Here is a 19,150-nt window from a genome sequence, read left to right on the forward strand (position 1 = left end):
TTGTGTATGTAAATTGTGTTGATTTATTGAAGTCACAAACAAAAATAATTAATTTACAGATACGAGCCACAATTCAAAAGAGCATATATTTAGCACAGATAAGGATCAAAACGTTGTTTTAAAAATGTCTCCAGTTGAGACATCTGGCTCCCCACCAAGCCAAAGCCAAAGCCTAAGTACATTTAAAGGAAAAAATGCTCCATCACCACCGGCAAAACCAAACGGAACCTTTGTACGAGCGCCTCGACCCACCCCACCTAACACACTAAATCTTATGTCTAGTACGGTAAGTGTTTCCCTTATTCAGCTTAAAAGACCAAGAAGAATAAACATGGCTTAAATTTTTATTTTACTATTTTCGTAGTTACCTATTGCACCATCTTTATTCTTCAACAAAAACGATACGTACTGTTGTACAATGCTTCTCTATTCTAAAGCGATAATTAATATGCTTAACATATTTCCAGGCACACATTACACAACCTCACACATTTCCTACAACGAATCCACCCCAACTGTCACCGACACAAACTCACAGTATTAAATCCACCCCTCCCCCGCCTCCACCGAGGTGGGCCAAACCACCTTTTTCAAAGATCTCCTTATCTCCTAAATCCGACGCTCTATTCAGCCCAATTAATAAAGTTTCGAATGGAAACATAACCGTCACAACGACGGTTACGTTCAGCGTCAATAACACACAAATACATAACCACCAAATAAACGAGAATATTCAGAGTGATCGATTGCAACTAACGCTTGCGTCTAATTCAAACAATAATATGAATGTGTTCAGTATAGACACAGGGAAACTTAATGAGCCTAATGGAGATCAGGTGAGACAATTCGCATTTCTTGTGCATGGTGTGCGTGTGCCGGTTGCATGTTTTAGAATTTAGACAACTATAACTGTATTTGCTTGAATGCATATCCATACTAATATTTATATGTTGTATAATCACTCATAAAAATTATTCTTGTTCCTGTATAGAACATGTTGCATCGTTTATCGCCAGAAGGGGAATGTATAAGTACAATGACTGCTAGTTTACACGGAAGCTTTAAAAGACAGATAGCTGAACAAAACAATACTGAGCCCGAATCGCCAAATGAACAATCTCAGACAAATACATCCGAATCAATCGATCCCGTTGTTAATACGTGTACAAAATCCACAAGTAGCTTTGCTCCGAATCAGCTTGTGTCGCCGAACGGTACTAATTCTGTCACCAGTGGCATATTCTCTCCAACAAGTCAAATAAATTCACCCGTTTCTAATGATACTATTTCCTCAAAAAGCGGTGTATTTTCACCTCTGAGTCAAACTAATAAGAGTGAAATATTTTCTCCTATATCGAGGTCTTCTCCTGTGTCTAACAAAAATGTGTTCTCACCAATATCAAATCAATCAATTCTATCACCAATAAGTGGTAGAGACAAGTTGTTATCTCCAAATTCAAACACGACAAGTACAACGCCATCTGGTAGATCGAGAAGAAGTAAACACTCCCTTCGAAAGGAGTCCAGACATTATCAGGTAGGGGTATACTGAAGTTTTTGCCTAGCAATATACACTTTGGAAATGCTACACTTTGAGCTAAATAGATATGTAAGAATAGCAAAGAATTATAAATAACATAAAACTGTATAAAGCATTTTGTTTGAAGTGTATTAACAGCATGAATAGATTTAGATAATATATAACAACGCCATAGTCCTTACACACATAATATTATAACAGAGACTAGCATCTATGTGTACTGAATTATTTTTTAAATGTTTTAGGAGTCTGACATCCTTGAATCGCCGGGAGTATATTACCGTAGTTCATTAATAGATAAAGTTAGTGACTATGAAGACATTTGGGGACCCGAGGGTAACAATTGTACCACATTCAAGCCTCTGAAGTCTGAAAATGACAATAATGTAAACAATGGGCTAATGAAAAGCAAACGACCGGACTTACTCCCAGATACACTGCGTAAGCAATATAGTCTTCTAATAAAATTTCTATATTAGCATATAAAATTTCCAGTTGTCTTTATCTAATAAAAATAATTTAATTTTACAGCTAAATTAAATAATGCAAAAAGTACGCAATCCGTTCTTGAAAAAGAAAACATGATCTTACTGAATTCATCAGAAAGTTTAAACGAAAAGAAAAATATCTCCGATAACTCTCTTAAAAAGAGTTTCAACGGATCAAGTGAAATAATAGCTACAACAAACAGCAAAGGTGATGTTGTGGCTAAAAGACCAGACAAATTAAATATTGTGCTAAATATGAATAAGAAATTGACTGAAGAAATTGAGGCTGCTTTAAAAAACAGGGACAACCATAATGCAGAAAGTATGGAGACTGTTAAGCTAGAAGACGATTGTTCGAAAGATTGTAATGGGGAAGATTCCGAAAAAGATAATGCTGGAAGTCCCTTTTACGCTGATCCTGTTGATGCACTGAAAGAGGTATATTATTAAAATTATGTTTTTGAATTATGTTTGTGAATTGCAATTTAGCTTATAATTTAAACACTCATTTTAATTTGTTTTAATTCCAGGCTGCAATGTTACCAGTTACAAGACGAAAACTATTAAGAGTCGGTGTGAGCCTCTCACAGAGATATTCCGAACCTCCAAGCCAGAACCATCCTTACTACCCACTCCGAGATATGCATAGCATAGAAGAACTGTCACGTAAGTTTGAAATATACATTAATATTAAACGTTATTTTTGCTGTGACTACATAGTTGTTGCATAATATATTATCACTTCTAAGTGATAAAGCCGCCCAATAAATTATTCATTTTTAATATTCAAATTAGTAAGGATAAGATTTCTTTTTTGTACAATTTTATTGAAGAATTTTATAAATAGGTAAATATAATAAACATTGCAGTTAAATGTGATCAATCAGCGGTTTTATTAATAGCCTAAGCTCTTTATTAAACAGTGCCCTTAAACTCACTGTCTGAATGATTTTATTACTTACTACACTTATTACATACAATATAATGTTTTTAAATTTACAGCATCATCCCCCAACACATCAACATCTGTGGACAATTTAGTGTCACTCAGAAGTAAGCCCAAAATGAAACCAGTGGAACCACCACGAGTTGGCGGCAAACCGCCAGCAGGCAAGAATGAACAGACTTGGGCTGTTGATTCCAGCTGGCAGTTTATAAGTGAGATATATTTTTTCTATTGAAGATAATATTAAAAGTATATTAACAGTAATTGCTAATAAATGCTAACAATTGCTTTTGTCAAATCCCAGAATTTCATAGTCTTGGATGCTTATTGTATGAATTGTCAAATATTTTATTAGATTACAATTTTATCATTTACACTTTGTATTGTTACCTGTTGATGGAACTGCATTTTATAATTTACATTTTTTAAATAAAGCACACAATTCAATAGTTCAACTTTTATTTACTTTTAAGTTTAAAAACCCAGATTACAATTAGATTGGATCACGAATAGTAACGACAATTAACCTTAATTTTTATGGATTATTTATATTTCAGATAAGAACGATGAGTGTTCAAACAGCGAAAATGGCACATTTCCTTCACTGGCAGAACAAGAGACGCGCTTGAGTGGTGTGGATGATGGAGGCAATCATCTAACAGTACACCAAGTTGTTGCGCAAAGGTAATTGGATCTATGATAATCACATACTTAGTATACGGACAATAATTTTAAAGTGCTTGTCTACTTATTTCATTACAGAGCAGTGTGAATTGGGATTTTCTTTTCAAAATAAAGTACGAATTAATTGATGATTTATAATATATAAAAGTCTCTCATAAGTTGTTATCTTTAGGATTAGGATGGGAACGTCTACATTGGAAAAAAAAGTTGAATTTAATATTTTTAAGCTATTGCATAGCTTCTATCGCGGGCCTTGAGCGCGGCGACTGAATGTAAAAATTCCGTAACGAAAAAACTTAACGCCCCCCACTCCAACCGGCACAGCGATGCTATGCAATAGCTTTACCGCGGCAGTCCTCGAGTGCCACACGTATTTTTCTACATATTCATTTACATAGTACGTGCATGTATTCTGTTTCATATTTATCTTTCTGCATAGGTTCCCAGAACTGCATCTAACATCAGATCCAACTGCGTTACCCGAAGAAGTTCGTTCACCACCTCGTGCCTCATGCTATGATAATGTTCATGATCTCAGACCACTATCCGAACAGGTATATTTTCATATCCACGTCTTCTATGAATAAATAAGATACAATTTTTATTTTTATTTAACAACTTTTTTTAGATTTTTTGATGATTTTTTGCAGCTCAACATTTAGAAAAAGTATAAAAATTTAATAAGAAAAAATGTTGTGTGGTTTTATGAAACCACGGTAAAAGTGAAACTGTTCGAATGGTTCCGAACACTGCTTTGTGTAGCGCATGTCGCGTGACGGTCGGCTGCCGAGTAGGTATACCTACTCGGCAGCCGCGATACACGCGACATGCGCTACACAGACCAAACAGTTTGAGACGATGTAATAAAAGTTTCACTTTAAAAGTATAAATCTATTTCAGACTTCTATTTCAATACATATGTGGACATAAAACCAAATTATTATAGTGCATAATATTGAATAATATTTTTTTGCTTAGGCTAGCGATGATGGCACAGTATTTTCGGAGCCATGGGATAGCTCACAGTGGGATGGCCTCTTACCGCCTAATGGACAACAAAACTACGAACCTGTAAGTATAAGTAATACGGTCTACATGTAACTATTATGCAAAAATACTATGTAAAAAAAGAAGATATAAGAGATTTTAAAATTTAATTTTCTGTTAATCTAAGCACAATAATATCTACTTATTCATGTAATCGTAGTCATAAACTGTAACTTTCCTTTTTTTAAACATTGTAGAACTATTTTATGATTTTATCTCAATATGCATAGTACCTACAAGCCTAGTACATATATAAATAAGATCATAATATATTAATTTACCCAATTAGGAGGAGCCAAGCGAGTGGGAATCCCCGATTCCCCGGAGAGGGCCAGCCGCTGCGACTCGTGCCAAGAGCTTCAGGGATAGACTTGACCCATTGTTAGGTGAGCATAAACTATTTACTAAACTATTAATTACTTTATGAATTTCATAACAACACTTTTTATTTTCAAAATAGCTTCTTATAAAGTCTCTTATTTCTAAATATGTACACGTAAAATCAACAACTACAAAATAATATTCTTACTTAAAAAATAATACTAATTATACCTATGTATTATTATTCATAACATGTTAAATATTCGTCATGTTCAAATTTAAACACTTATTATAATTGTACTGTGTAAAACATCATATTAAAATAGAAACAATGATAGGACAAACACATTCCATATTTTTCAAGTACATACGCAGTACACAATCAGTGTTATCGACCCCACAGACCTATAATGATTTACTTTGAAAGGCGTATTTGTCACAGTACGAAAGATAGACGATAGTCTTATATTAGAACGGAATATACACGTGCAATATACATTCACTAATGTTATCTCGTTAAACGACAAAATGACGTAACATCGGCGCGTGCAATGACGAGCAAATAATCTCACTTTTATAAATTCTTACAAACCTTATACTAATGCTATAAATGCCATAGTATGTTTGTTGGTCTCTTCTTCCAGTCGGAACGGAGATATTATATTGTATGATTCTTGTGTCTGGAGATAGTGATATAGGCTTCTTTTTACTGTGGTCAAACATGGCATTTCCATAGGAATTTCCTTTGAACACGCGGGCAAACCCGCGGGCGAACATCTAGTTATTTATATAATGTTAATAACCTTCACAAAATGATTGATATCAGTGATGCAGCTGTTCTCACGGTTATGTCACCTACAGATGTTATTTAACAATGTGTCAGACATTGCGTTATCTTCTTCGACTCGATCATAATATGATGCTATTCTTAACAATATTAATTATTGTAGACGGAAGAGTTTGTGTCAATATTTGTATGTAAGATGAATCTTATTGATCAAGTAAGGAGTACATATTAAAAAAAATCATGTAATGGAAGTGCCTAATTTATGTTACTTTTTTTAATGAATACTTTCGAATCTTATCCTTATACCGGCCATGTTAATATGATATATTATAGTATCACAACAACATTTATAATAATTCATATTATTTTGATATATATATCAATAATAATATATTATTAGAAACTAGGATGCAATAAGTTATGTGTTATCTACATTCGATGTATTTATAAGTATCACTCAAATGATGTCTTTCAAATGTGTCGATATGAATTATATGGCTATAAATAATTTTATTACTGATTTTATTACCTGCATATAGCTCGTAGTAAAACTTACTATCATGTCACCGACATTATGTGAATGAATACATTAAAGTCACGACACTAATGAGTTTTCATTCAATATTTGTTTTCACATAAAAAACAAGTAAACAAACTAATTAAGTTTTAGTTGTCAGTTATGTAAACAATTAATTAATTGTTCAGATAATTTAGGTATAATGATCGTTTCGTGACAGTCATATCATTAGATATCATTATGAAATTAAGTTAATGTCGATTGACATATGGTTATAATAATATGCCTGCATTAATGTGATACGCGTATAAATTCAATATGTACAGTAGAGTCATTGCAACATGTGACAAAAGTTTTCTATGATAAGAGCAATCAAAGCAGATTCGCACATCACACTCGTTGCATACAGATAAAGATTTTATGACTCATTAGGCGCAATTATTTAAATTAATTATTCTAAATAGGACACGAACAATGGCACCGCAACGCACAGCTGTTATCAATTATTATAAATATTGACGGAGTAAATAAATTAATTATGGTTAAAGGCTAAAGGTCTGCGCGTGCTACTAGTTTGTACTCACTCCCCGATAGAACACGCAGTGATCTGCCAACGGCCTGTGTTTAGTCTAAGCTAGTTTGAATGAGAACTCATTGCTTTAGATCGTTCGTGGTAGCGGGAAGAAACCGCAAGGATATCAGTCATGAAGTGGTTCACAAAATTGTTCCAAGGAAGATCAGGGAAGGAAAGTGAGCGAAGTGTGAAACGTGAAACGTGCTTAAAAATATTTGACCCGGAATTGGGGGATTCTCCGTTCAAAGAAAGGAAACCTGCACCGATAGATGTGCAAGTGCCGGTAGGGGAGGAAGTCTTCGCTTTGACGACGATCAAGAATTTTCGGTGTGATTCGATCAGTGAGTTTGTGTTCGAGAGTGATTGGGTGTTTGTGTCTCGTGAAAAATTGATGCAGCCGAAGTTCCAACACCACTTGGCAAGAACTGATGCGCTAACAGCTTTGTGTAAGACGTTGAGTGGGCGGAGTGAGTGTAGGAAAATTACAATTGTGGCCAAACCTCCAGCTTGTCATTGTGCAGATCTGGCCCCAGAGGAGAATGAAAAGGAAAAGGCTGAATACATTAACCCTTTCCGGCGTTTCATAAAAACAGTATGCGACCTGTGGAAAGGGTTTTGTAGAAAAATCAAAAAGGTATTTTACGCGGACGAGGAACCTGTCCAAGTTGACGAACAAGATTTCGATATAACAAATTCGTATCTGTGTAGGTAAAGACTTGTTTTTCATTTTTTTATTCAATATTTTTAATAGCATTACAAAGTTTTTAAGTCTATAAGGGAAACACAGCAGAATTATGGGCGTAAAACTTAGTTTTACATAAAACTTTCGTTTATGTATTTATAATTTATATTCTAACAAATGAACATTTCATCATAACTTCTTTCAATTCCGTTTGTACAATGACTACCCTCTAATATCACTGTTTAGATATAAAAGCTAACTAGGTACTTGAAGTTATCTCCATATCAATATGTCTGAAGTGGCTTTTAAGATTGTGCTAAATGTTTTAACCCACTAAAATAGAGATAGACTGATTCTACATCGACCTTAATTTCTGTATCTAGCTAGTAGGTAGAGTAGATAGGTAATTTTTTTTATGTTTTCACATTGTTTTGAAAAAACGTTTATTCATGAAGTATACCCCGCTATAGGTACATAGTATTACTAAAAATACGCCTAAACCAAAAAAATTAAAAGAATTTTTGAATAATCGAATTTAAAACATAATTGTATTAGTATTAGTATGGCGTTTATCTCAACTATGAAAATTATCGATTTTCTTAGTAGAGATCAATGCTCTATTAGCGAGGATAATCTAGTTAATACTGGTAAATAATAGTTATTAGTCGACGCATTCTTCCTAATGTCACACATTAGACCAACTGTAACACGTTTTCCTACAACACGTGTCAGTGTCACATAATAATAAAAAAACACTTTTCGTCTTTATTACAAAGTGTAGGTATTACAGAACAGAACACACGAGTGCAATTTTGTATATAATTTTCTTAATATATTCACTATTACAAGATAGACCAGACGAATTACTTTTTTACTTTTGTATATAATTTCTTATTTATGTTTCGTTTTCAAGCAGCAGCCGGCCGAGTGCGTGCACTCCGTGGCGGTCGAACGTCGCGCGGTGCGGGCGCGGCGCTACGTGCGTATGCGTTGCATCTTGCGCAGGATAAGAGTACCACTTTCGCACAAAACGTTGACAACTTTATCGCTTGCACATTGGACTCGAAGGAGACTTGCCCACAGGTAACAGAAGTCGTTAATTATTTAAAAATAATAAATGAGTTATTTACTGACGGTGTTATTTGTTGATATAAAAACGAAACCGGATTCAGTGTATGCTGTTCTTATCTTTTGAAGCGTTTGTTTTATGTTTTGAATTAATGAGACGATTTTATTTCCAGGTTATGATGCGAAATATGAGACAGTTTATGTCTGGAATGAAGAATTACCTCGTGAAACATGGTGAGAGAGAGTTCGAGAAAGAAGTTGAAAAGGAGAGGCTTAAGGTAACTTTTAATTCTAGTATCCCTTCTCCCTCTTAAAATTAAATACACGCTGACCATACGAGATAATATGTATTACAGAATTGAACAAACTCAAACATAATCGGAAGTCTACATGATATTAGAAATGAAATCCAAAATAAAAAGTTAAAATGTATGAATATGCAATAAGTTCTAAATTTGCTTGTTCTTCTTCTTCCAAAAGATTTATCTATAAGTATATTATTATTATATAAGTTCCCAAACAATCAAAGGTCTTCGCCAATATCCAGTACTTAATTAACTTTTTCTATTACAGTTAAAACCAACCGAATTCCTCAACATTGACGCAATACTAGAAGGTGTGATGCACCGCCTGGTGGTGCGGCCGCTACGCTCCAAGCTGTATACATTGCTGGCGTCGTGGCACGCGGCGGACGTGCGCCAGCTGCACGCGGCCATCGAACGCGCACAACACGCCACGCCCTTGCAGCTTGGAGTTAAGGTACATTATGATTATATTTTGTCTATATCATGTCCAAAAAAAAAAAATAATAATTTTTTCCACTTTATCATTGTTATAATTAATTAATGTAAAACTACTGTCACATTAATTGTCTTATTATTGGTATTCCTTTTTATTGGCGTATTGTTTTGTTAAAGTTAATTATAAATATTGTAATACAAATAGCTGTTAGGAATCTATGTATGTACAAACTAAAAATAAAATAAAATAAATAAATAAATAGTTATGGTTGATTGTTTTTAATTTAACATCTTTGATACCTTGATATCGTATAGCAGTATTGTTTCAAGTTTGGGAAGTGACGGCGCTAGACGTTCTATAGAGTAGTCTGTCATTTTTCTACGATAAAAAGAACTGCTGAACTGTTGAACTACAACAAATAGTACTGCTTTACAGTGTACAAAAATAGTGCTTGTTATCATGAAATTTATATTATTTCATAAATCAGTTACTTTTCGCTACCACGACATTCTTAAACTACTATATTATTTTGCCTCATTAATTTGGTCATTTGACATTGAATTAAAATATGTTGTCTTATAAATATATAAACAATTTGTTGTTGCAGGAATCTACCAAAGTACCATCGTCAGCTGTGCTGGCTGTTATTTCTAAACATTTCCTCAAAATGCAAGAAGCAGATTCTCCTTTGGACAAATTGGAAAATCTCCTTGCTGCCATATCTGTTATGTTTAATGCGGTAAGTATATCTATATTATTATTACTGTTACCAACACAAAGTTGTGAAACATAAGGACATTCCTTCTTTTATTTGCTGAGCTTTATTAAAAATTGAATATAAATGAATTTTATGTTAAGATACAATCAGAGTAATAATGCAATTGTCTTCTTTTTCTTCTTCTTATACGAATCTTATACTTCCAGTTGTCTTTTGCAAACCTATTTCTAAAATTATTTACTACTAGCTTTCCGCCCGCGGCTACGCCCGCGCAGTCAAAGAAAAACCCGCATAGTTCCCGTTCCCGTGGGATTTCCGTGATAAAACCTATCCTATTTCCCGGGGTAAAAAGTAGCCTATGTCCTCGGGTATCAAAATATCTCTAGGTATATCAAATTTCATGCAAATTGATTCAGAACTTAAGGCGTGATTGACAGACAGAGTTACTTTCGCATTTATAATATTAGTATGGATTTTTAAGGTTCCGTACCGAAAGGGTAAAATGCCATTATAAAATACTATTTTTTTCTACTAGATAAGAGGAGAGCGCACGCTCGGTGCGGACGACTTGCTCCCAGTACTAGCGTGGACGGTGGCGCGATGTCGACTGTTCTGCGCGGAGTTAGAGGCGGAACTGATGGCGGGGCTGCTGCCGGCCGCGCTGTTGGCGGGCGAGGGGGGGTACTACCTCACTGCGCTGTTCTCTGCGGTCGCTGTGCTGAAGCGACTGGCGCCGGAAACTGGCCCGGATAGTAGTGGTCCGGTAAGTGACTATGTACTTAATAGCAAGTTGATTATATCTCTTAATGCATTTTTTGGTAAAACTTTTTAAGGCGGGTTGAGAGTAAATTTTCAAGGTCGCGTCATGGCAATACCGTCAAGTCGCGGAGTAAGGCTATGATTTTGATGTATTTGATCTTGCCAAAGAAGTTTCATTTTTGACTCGTGTGCTCGGCATACGCGCTTTTATCTTTGTCTTATTGAATGCGCTTCGATTCTATAAAAAATGTAAAAGTAGCTCAATAAATTTCCTAGCCGATTAGTATCAATTAGTAATAAAATTAACTTTACTATTATATCGAAATCATCCTCATCATGAGCCCATTACACTCCCACTGCTGGGACACGGTCTAAAGGTGTCGGGCCACAATCCACCACGCTGGCCAAGTGCGGGTTGGCAGATATTGGAAATATAAAATTACTAAGTATTACATACATCGGAAATATATGTTAGTGCGTTTAATTTAACGATAAAATTATATTTTATAAGCAAATCAATTAATGAACTTAATTATTTTAATAATAATCAAATGGATAAAAGTATTTATACAACCGTAATACAACCGCGCTCTAACATATATATCAACTAGAGGTCCGCCCCGGCTTCGCCCGTGGTAGGTACATATTTCGCAATAAAAGGTAGCCTATGTCCTTTCTCGGGTATCAAAATATCTCCGTATCAAATTTCATGCAAATTGGTTCAGTAGTTTAGGCGTGATTGAGTAACAGACAGACAGACAGAGTTACTTTCGCATTTATAATATTAGTATGGATTATCAATTATATTTGCAGTGGCGCCGCGGCTCAGAGGGCGGGCGCGAGTGTGCCGGCGTGGCCGTAGTACGTGTAGCGCTACCGGACGAGTGCCGCGGCTCCATCCGCCGCGTGGCGTTGCCGTGCCGGCCCGGCGCGCGGGCACGGGACCTGTGCAGAGCGCTCGCACATGCAGCCGCTATAACCAACCCGCAGGATTACGCGCTCTTTGCGTTGCATGATGGACAGGGTGAGTCTAATTATAATCCAATATATAAAAATGAATCGCAAAATGTGTTGGTAAGCGCATAACTCGAGAACGGCTGAACCGATTTCGATAATTCTTTTTTTATTATATTCCTTGAAGTACGAGGATGGTTCTTATGTAGAGAAAACGTAAACATGTACCACGGGCGAAGCCGGGGCGGACCGCTAGTAATCCAATACAAATGTTAGGATACGACCTTTAGCTGTTGCGTTAGGTGACAGATGTTGTGACTTCAAGGTAAACTTTTACACCACATTCATATGATCAATGGAATAGTAATCGGTACCTAGTTACCAATAAATAAGATTTTTCAAAAAAATTTTTTTTTTGCAGAAACGATGCTGAACGAAAATGACTGCCCTCAAGAAGTGATGTCAGAGAAAAGTGGACAGAACTTCATATTGGCGTACAAGAGAATAGATGCAAAAATCGCATGGCCGCAGCAGGCGCTGCTTTCATACCCGTAAACAAATTAGACGCTAGTTTTAGCTGAAATCTCACTTATGAAACTGAATTTAAGTAAACGTAAGACAATTTTGTAACAGATCTTTCATCTTGCTCATTATTCATTAGTATAAACGGGATATAAAATTCTATTTTTATCATCGAAAATGAAACGATATTTTCTACGATATTAGTCACTTCATTACTATTATAGCTTAGAGGACAAATTTTTGCTCTTAATCATTTTATACCCATTTAATAACGTAGCTTTTATACGTAATTAATATGTAACGTTTTGTATAACCTGACTGAAAGTTTCAGCCCTAATTTGTACATTTCCAATTATGTTTGTTTGTCGTAGCGTACATTCGGTACTCCTTATCATAAGTCACCAATTCAGTTATTTTATTTGATAGTCAGAACCTTATGAAGGTTATCATCGGGTGTACGTATGTATATGTTCCTAAAATTCGAAGTACCCTGAACAAACTCACCAAATTTTTAGCTTATAAATATTATAGTACTTTAAAACTTTCGATTTCTAAAAGATTTTCACTTTTGTCGGTATTCTAATGTTTAACGCTGACTTGTTTATTGAACTGTGATGTAATTTGTATTAGTAACGTAAGATTTGTATTAATTTTGTATATTCGTAGAGTTCTTAATATAATTTATTTATATTTAGCTTAAAATGTACGACTCAGTGCGAAATGGGTGATGAATGAATATTGGCATTGATCTTATCGATTCTTCATAATTTGAAGTGGGCTTCAGGCCTTGAAATAAGTCAAAGTTTGTTCATCGAAATGTTTTAAAATGATTTTCTGCTAAATGAAATAGATCTTTTTATTTTAAAATTTTATATATATTTCTATGTAATTATAAGTTACGCTTTGTTAATAAAATTAAAACTAATTTAACTCCCTAAACATAATCCTAGTCACATATGTTTTATTAACTTATTTTCGTTGTTCAAAGTAGTATAATAATTTACGTATTTATAACTTCTTTGCCAATAATGTTTGCTTGTCTTGTGAAAGAAGATATCGTGTATACGAGGCTTAATTATGTGCTCTGAATTAAATAAATTGATTAATTAACATTGTATAGTACTTAGTTTTATACAGTACTTTCTTAGCCGCAAATTAGTATTACACTGTGGTTTTGTCGATAAAACTAAATTTATGCATGGAAGCGGACACTGCCTTTAATTATTTTAAGTGTAGATAATTATTTTAGCGTTATGTTTATTAACTTCAAAAAAATAAAGGGAAAATGTTAACTCTAGATGGATGTATTATTCAATTTTAATTAATTTTTAATAGAAAAACTACAGTGTAATCTATGTGTATTTATTAAGCGCGTCACACACGGTGAAGATTTTATCTTAAGATACTGTTATATTTTATATTACAGTATCTTAACGCATCCGGTATCAGCGTTCGGACCATCATTTTTCTTTTTGTCATTGCGTACTAAGACTCCTGTAGAACCGCCATCCTGTTACAAATGACCCACAAAATTTCGCGTCATTTGTAACAGGATGGCGGTTCTACAGGGGTGGGTGGTACGCAATGACAAAAAGAAAAATGATGGTCCGAACGCTGATACCGGAAGCGTTAAGATACTGTAATATAAAATATAACAGTATCTTAAGATAAAATATTATAGTATCTTCACCGTGTGTGACGCGCTTTACCTTCAGTCTTGTATTTTAAAGTAAGTTGTAACACGTATATTGTGTTTTCATAACAATTTCAGTCATTGTGAAAATAAAACGGACTTTTACCAATTCATATTTTTTATTTCGTCACCACCTATCCTCACCTTAAATGGGTTTGTCAACCTAAAAATATTACTATCTATTCGATTCCTAGAAATACAAACAAAAAATACTGGACGGATTTTACCAAACTTCTTTTACCATTAGAAAGTTAGGTACAACACATAGGATAAAATATAGGATATTAGGATAGTAGTAACTTTATTAATAGAAAAAATGTTGTGTGGTTTTATGAAACCACGGTAAAAGTGAAACTGTTCGAACGGTTCCGAACACTGCTTTGTGTAGCGCATGTCGCGTGCCGAGTAGGTATACCTACTCGGCAGCCGCGATACACGCGATATGCGCTACACAGACCAAAAAGTTTGAGACGATGTAATAAAAGTTTCACTTTAAAAATTAAGTATGTATAAGTATCACTTTAAAAATGTAAGATATCCCCATCGAGATATATTACTAGAGGGGTTATTCCAAACAAAAACATTGCGCGCGGCCGATGTGGTGGGGTACGTGTGGAACGAGCGAGGCGTGGCTTCAAGTTCAAAGATTAAGCAATGCGTGCAGATGCGACACATTGTGCAATCTGTTTACTCGGTACTATCTGGTGGTACTGATACTAGAGAATTAATAAAACGAGGATTTTATATTAAACTATGTATTTTAATTTCCTTTAAATAATATCAATTTATTAAGCTTTTGTCGTTTTGTGTAGTAATCAATAGTTTTATCAGTTTTTGCTTCATGATGTAATTTAAATGGATACGATGATTCAATGTTGATGGCGTTTACGTATAAGAAACTCACATTTTGAAAAATCTCACGCGAGATTCGAGGATGGGGGAGGGGTTGAATAAATTCTCACGACATCTCACCAGGGGGGGAGGGAGGTGCAGAAAATTTTAAAAAACACCTCACGTAATTTATGGACGCCCACTTACTCGATCACAATTTTTGTAACTTTACTATAAACGGAACTACATTTAAAAATATACTTTATTTATTGAGTTATAAGGTTGCTTCCATTCTGTTTATTTACATTCTCAAAAACATCAATCGCTGCAGAGGTGGCTTGCGACAAAGGCGGCTTGTGTCAAAGGCCTCGGCGATATCATTTAAGAACATAATATTATGTACTTTAGGCAAACATGTTATAAGATCTATTTTACTTTCTTATTAGTCCATTTGACAAGGATATTGGGTAAGATACCTATTGGAATAATTTTATTATTATGTATGTACTTATTAAATCCGCGAATAAAAAAAATTTTTAGTCGTGAATATAGAAATTGGGTCGCATTTTTTTAATCCGCGAATAGTGAAAACACGAATAAAGGAAGCGCGATTAAGGAACTTTTACTGTATTAGTTTCTGTGAATGTTGTGTTTATTTGTAATTGTTGTGCATAATAATTTATAAATCCTATTGGAACAACTATTGATTAGGCTTTTTTTAATAAATAAAAATAGGTAAATAAATAAATATTACTTAATATAACCTACCGTTTTACTTTGCGTAGTCGGGTAAAAGTATAAATATTTAGGTACTACACCACGGTAATCTTTCCTAGTAGATATTGTATATACATAGTTAAAAAAATCCAGTTACATTTTTTTAACAGACTCATCGATAGTGTCACGTCTGTGCTGTTAGTCTATGAAAAATGGCGCGAAACGCAGAACGCGTGGTGATTTTTCGCAAAATGATAACAATATTAGTAAAATGCATGACTTACTCATAATAAGGAAACTTACTGGTGAAAAGTCACTCCTCGGGCTTTGTTTGTATTATGGGAACGGTTAAAACAATATCTAAGCAAACACGAAGGCATTTTGAACAGAGCAATAACACGTGTTGACGCGGCAAGCGGGGGGCACAGTCCGACACAGACTAAAGAGACTTGTGATTCTTACCTCTAGCTCGTGTTAAAGAGAGTGTAGTAGCGATCGCCTCTCTAGTACGTAGTACCTACATTCTATCTCGATGGATATCCCCTTTTTTATTTTAGCCCCTCCTATCCCTACTATGATCTAAACATAGCATAATATTGAAAACTGCACTAACCTTCAATGTTCCTACGTACCAGATTTAAAAAGCACAAAACAAAAGTTACTATGGTAAAGACATCCACGACTATATTTTATCGTATTATGTAGCCAAGGCAATACTGGTAATCGATTCAACATAACACAACATTAGAATTCACAGAAACTACACGTTTAAATTTGGTTCGATATTAAACACTTTATGTATTGAAAATGCAGGCATCTTATCCTAATAAAAAGTCTCCTATTCATTGGGACAGATTAAATTTAGAGTACCCCGTGAGACAATTTTCCGATACTGGAGTATCTAGTGAAACAATAGCACGTCGATGGAAAAGTATCCCAGAAACTCTACATAGTGTGGTACCTATTTAAATATATTTCTATTACATATTTTAAATATTGTTCATAGGCAGGTATATTATACGAGTAAGAGTAGGTAACGTAAATGTTGATTCACACCCATAACGAAATTATAGTGTTAACACATGATGTGAATCATATAAAATTATAACAAATCGGAAGTATTATCGCGCATACAGTAACTTTGTAAATTAATGGTTTTTGATCAAGTTCTTTTTTTTATTGTCCCTATATTTTCTGTGTAATACCTACTTGTATACTACGTGTATGAGTGATTAGTATTCTAATAAATGTTTTATTAAATTATTCTTAGTACTAAATACTAAACAATAATCTGCAGAAGGAACCTATTCAAGAGGATAAAAATTATAGCAGAAACTATAACATCACCAATGAATTGACGAGATCGCAAACAGCTCTGCACTATGGGGTAAAACAACCTGAAAGAGAAAGATACAGTAAAAACACATCATGCACGGAAAATTTATACATCTATCCTCCTCCCAAAACGGTAAATATTATTCATTTCTCACAATAGGTACCTAAGTTTTAATATACAAGACTTCACAGTCTTTCATGGCGGGACTTTGATGGTGCTTATTAATTAACACGACGCATGAAGAAATATGCATCAAAACATTAAGATACAAAGGAAATGTCAAATAATAATTAGATATAATATGATGCCTCCAAATCTTGCGCCTTAACTTCACACTACTTTAATCTCTACTCTACTTTAACTCTTTTAATAAAAATATGTGACTTCTATGTGGCTCTTTCCCTACCCATATTATACTTTGATATGTGGCCCTTTCCTTTCTAATATTAGGTACACGAACACTAATAGTAATATTACTTGGTACACAGTTAACAGAACGACCGCCGTCTCACAAAGCACACGGTATCACAGAAACGCAGAGTTCATTCGTAAAACAAATAATACCCAGTCGACTTGTTACTGCCAAAGAACAGTTTCTTCATCCAGCTTCATTGCCTTTAGATCCGGTAAGTATTTAACTAAATATTTACAAAAACATATAAAATTATTATGGAAAGAAGAAACCTTGATGTCTAGCTATAAATATTTAAAGACATGACGAAAGAAAAACACCCGTCAAGTTTAAAGTTTTATCCTCCTAAATTTTCACAGTTCATTTAAGGAATGTTTGCAGATACTAATTTTTAAATGAATAATTTTAAACACAGCCTTCTATAGAACCATTTAGCAAAGGGATCGAGCCTTTGGACACTACCCACGAGGGCTTCGAAAAGTATTTGGATCCGTACCTAACCACTAGCAGGCTCCACCATCGACCTTTCACTGCTGAACAAATGAGCAGAATCTCCAATACCAATGATGTTATGACTTATTACACATACTCTAATACTCCTTGGGTAAGTACCATATCTTAGCTATTTCCTAAATCCTAGGTTAACTAGTTACTTAACACTAACGTATACAAATATACAAACATAAGCATCTACCTGTTATATTTTAATATTCATATAATATAATATATTTATTCCTATGTTAGCGTAGGTAGGTACATTTAGTAAATAATTTACCTTACGTCAGTAATTAGTTCTAACCGAAATGTTTTTCATTTGTCAAGTCTATTTTCTTCAGTATATGCACATACCCAAATACAATTTGATAATATCACGAATCAAGCTGTAGTTAACGGATCCAAGTAAAATATTATCATTAATCGGTGCCGCAATTAAAACGTGTTTTAGATTCGATCGCCAAAGCCATCTATTGATAAATGGCGTCTACCTCTAAGCCGACCCAAATCGATGTACGATAAATCGAAGTTCAAGGAAGATTTCCGTGAAATAAGAACGCATAATAAATTGCAATGGACTCCTAGGTGATTTGTTTAAGTAATGTTTTTGAAAGATGATAATTTGTATTTCTAGTAACTACTCTTGCCCGATATGACCCCTTAAAACAATATCAGAATTTTCTCAAAGATCTGAAGCTAGTATGTATACTAATCCTATCTTAAACAGAATATTATGTAATTTCTAGTTTGTAAATATGTATGTATAGCTTTTTACGGCTAAAATATGTCCCCAATTTTTTTTTCAGTTCATTCCGTACGGAAACAAGAGACAACTTCAAGACTGTCCAATCAAGGCCTGAATCTGAAGTTTACGATTTCGAAGATAGGATAAGGAATTTCTATCAAAGTTCTATAGCTCACTTACAGACAAATATACCAGAAGAACAATCGCTAATACAAGCAAATTATTGTACAGAAAATTCTGCGGTCGGATCAAGAAAACCTTTATGTTCTGTATTTGACCCATATACGGAGAAGAATAAACGTTTGGTTAGGAAGGGCCTGTAAAATATTTACTTACCTACTCTCTTAGAAATAGATTTAGTTTAAATCAAAATAAGGATTGTTCCCGACATAATAATAAATGTTACTTATAAGTTTGAAAATAAAGGTTTGAGATTGAGATGAAAGCGCAGAATTTTTTTTCTAGTTCACAGCACAAATTTTTGACTTTTACCTGTTGTTTCTACCTATCAATGTATTTATAAACACCATACCTACCTTCATATATAAATTTTCCTTTTAAATCGCTCTCGTT

The 19,150-nt window shown here is 34.3% G+C and overlaps 2 protein-coding genes across 12 annotated transcripts in view; both read left to right on the forward strand.

Annotated features, from left to right (window-relative positions):
* LOC149907131 (protein sprint-like) overlaps positions 1–13,705 on the forward strand; it is a 171,735-nt gene extending 158,030 nt beyond the window's left edge. For 6 of the 11 annotated variants that reach the window (XM_090103506.1, XM_090103507.1, XM_090103511.1 and 3 more), the window contains exons 7-24: positions 60–286; positions 468–836; positions 992–1,537; positions 1,786–1,981; positions 2,072–2,466; positions 2,559–2,694; positions 3,031–3,186; positions 3,532–3,658; positions 4,098–4,212; positions 4,637–4,729; positions 4,995–5,091; positions 8,500–8,669; positions 8,828–8,932; positions 9,228–9,413; positions 10,003–10,134; positions 10,649–10,876; positions 11,686–11,896; positions 12,248–13,705. In XM_090103506.1, coding sequence (XP_089959632.1) covers positions 60–286; positions 468–836; positions 992–1,537; positions 1,786–1,981; positions 2,072–2,466; positions 2,559–2,694; positions 3,031–3,186; positions 3,532–3,658; positions 4,098–4,212; positions 4,637–4,729; positions 4,995–5,091; positions 8,500–8,669; positions 8,828–8,932; positions 9,228–9,413; positions 10,003–10,134; positions 10,649–10,876; positions 11,686–11,896; positions 12,248–12,381 — 3,623 coding nt within the window. In that variant the 3' untranslated portion in view covers positions 12,382–13,705. The remainder of the gene's footprint in view (positions 1–59; positions 287–467; positions 837–991; positions 1,538–1,785; positions 1,982–2,071; positions 2,467–2,558; positions 2,695–3,030; positions 3,187–3,531; positions 3,659–4,097; positions 4,213–4,636; positions 4,730–4,994; positions 5,092–8,499; positions 8,670–8,827; positions 8,933–9,227; positions 9,414–10,002; positions 10,135–10,648; positions 10,877–11,685; positions 11,897–12,247) is intronic. The other 5 variants (XM_090103512.1, XM_090103502.1, XM_090103503.1 and 2 more) reach the window with 3 other exon arrangements.
* Positions 13,706–16,396: 2,691 nt separating this feature from the next.
* Positions 16,397–18,997, forward strand: LOC149907132 (uncharacterized). Its single transcript, XM_090103855.1, has 6 exons — positions 16,397–16,462; positions 16,887–17,057; positions 17,414–17,551; positions 17,753–17,941; positions 18,284–18,417; positions 18,639–18,997. The coding sequence occupies exons 1-6, from the start codon at positions 16,397–16,399 to the stop codon at positions 18,898–18,900; spliced, it is 960 nt and encodes a 319-aa protein (XP_089959981.1). The 3' UTR covers positions 18,901–18,997.
* Positions 18,998–19,150: the final 153 nt, after the last annotated feature.

Source organism: Colias eurytheme, chromosome 7 (assembly GCF_061535395.1).
Source record: "Colias eurytheme isolate Ceu_HAF_F1 chromosome 7, ilColEury1 Martin Lab GWU primary, whole genome shotgun sequence".
Classification (NCBI taxonomy): domain Eukaryota; kingdom Metazoa; phylum Arthropoda; class Insecta; order Lepidoptera; family Pieridae; genus Colias; species Colias eurytheme.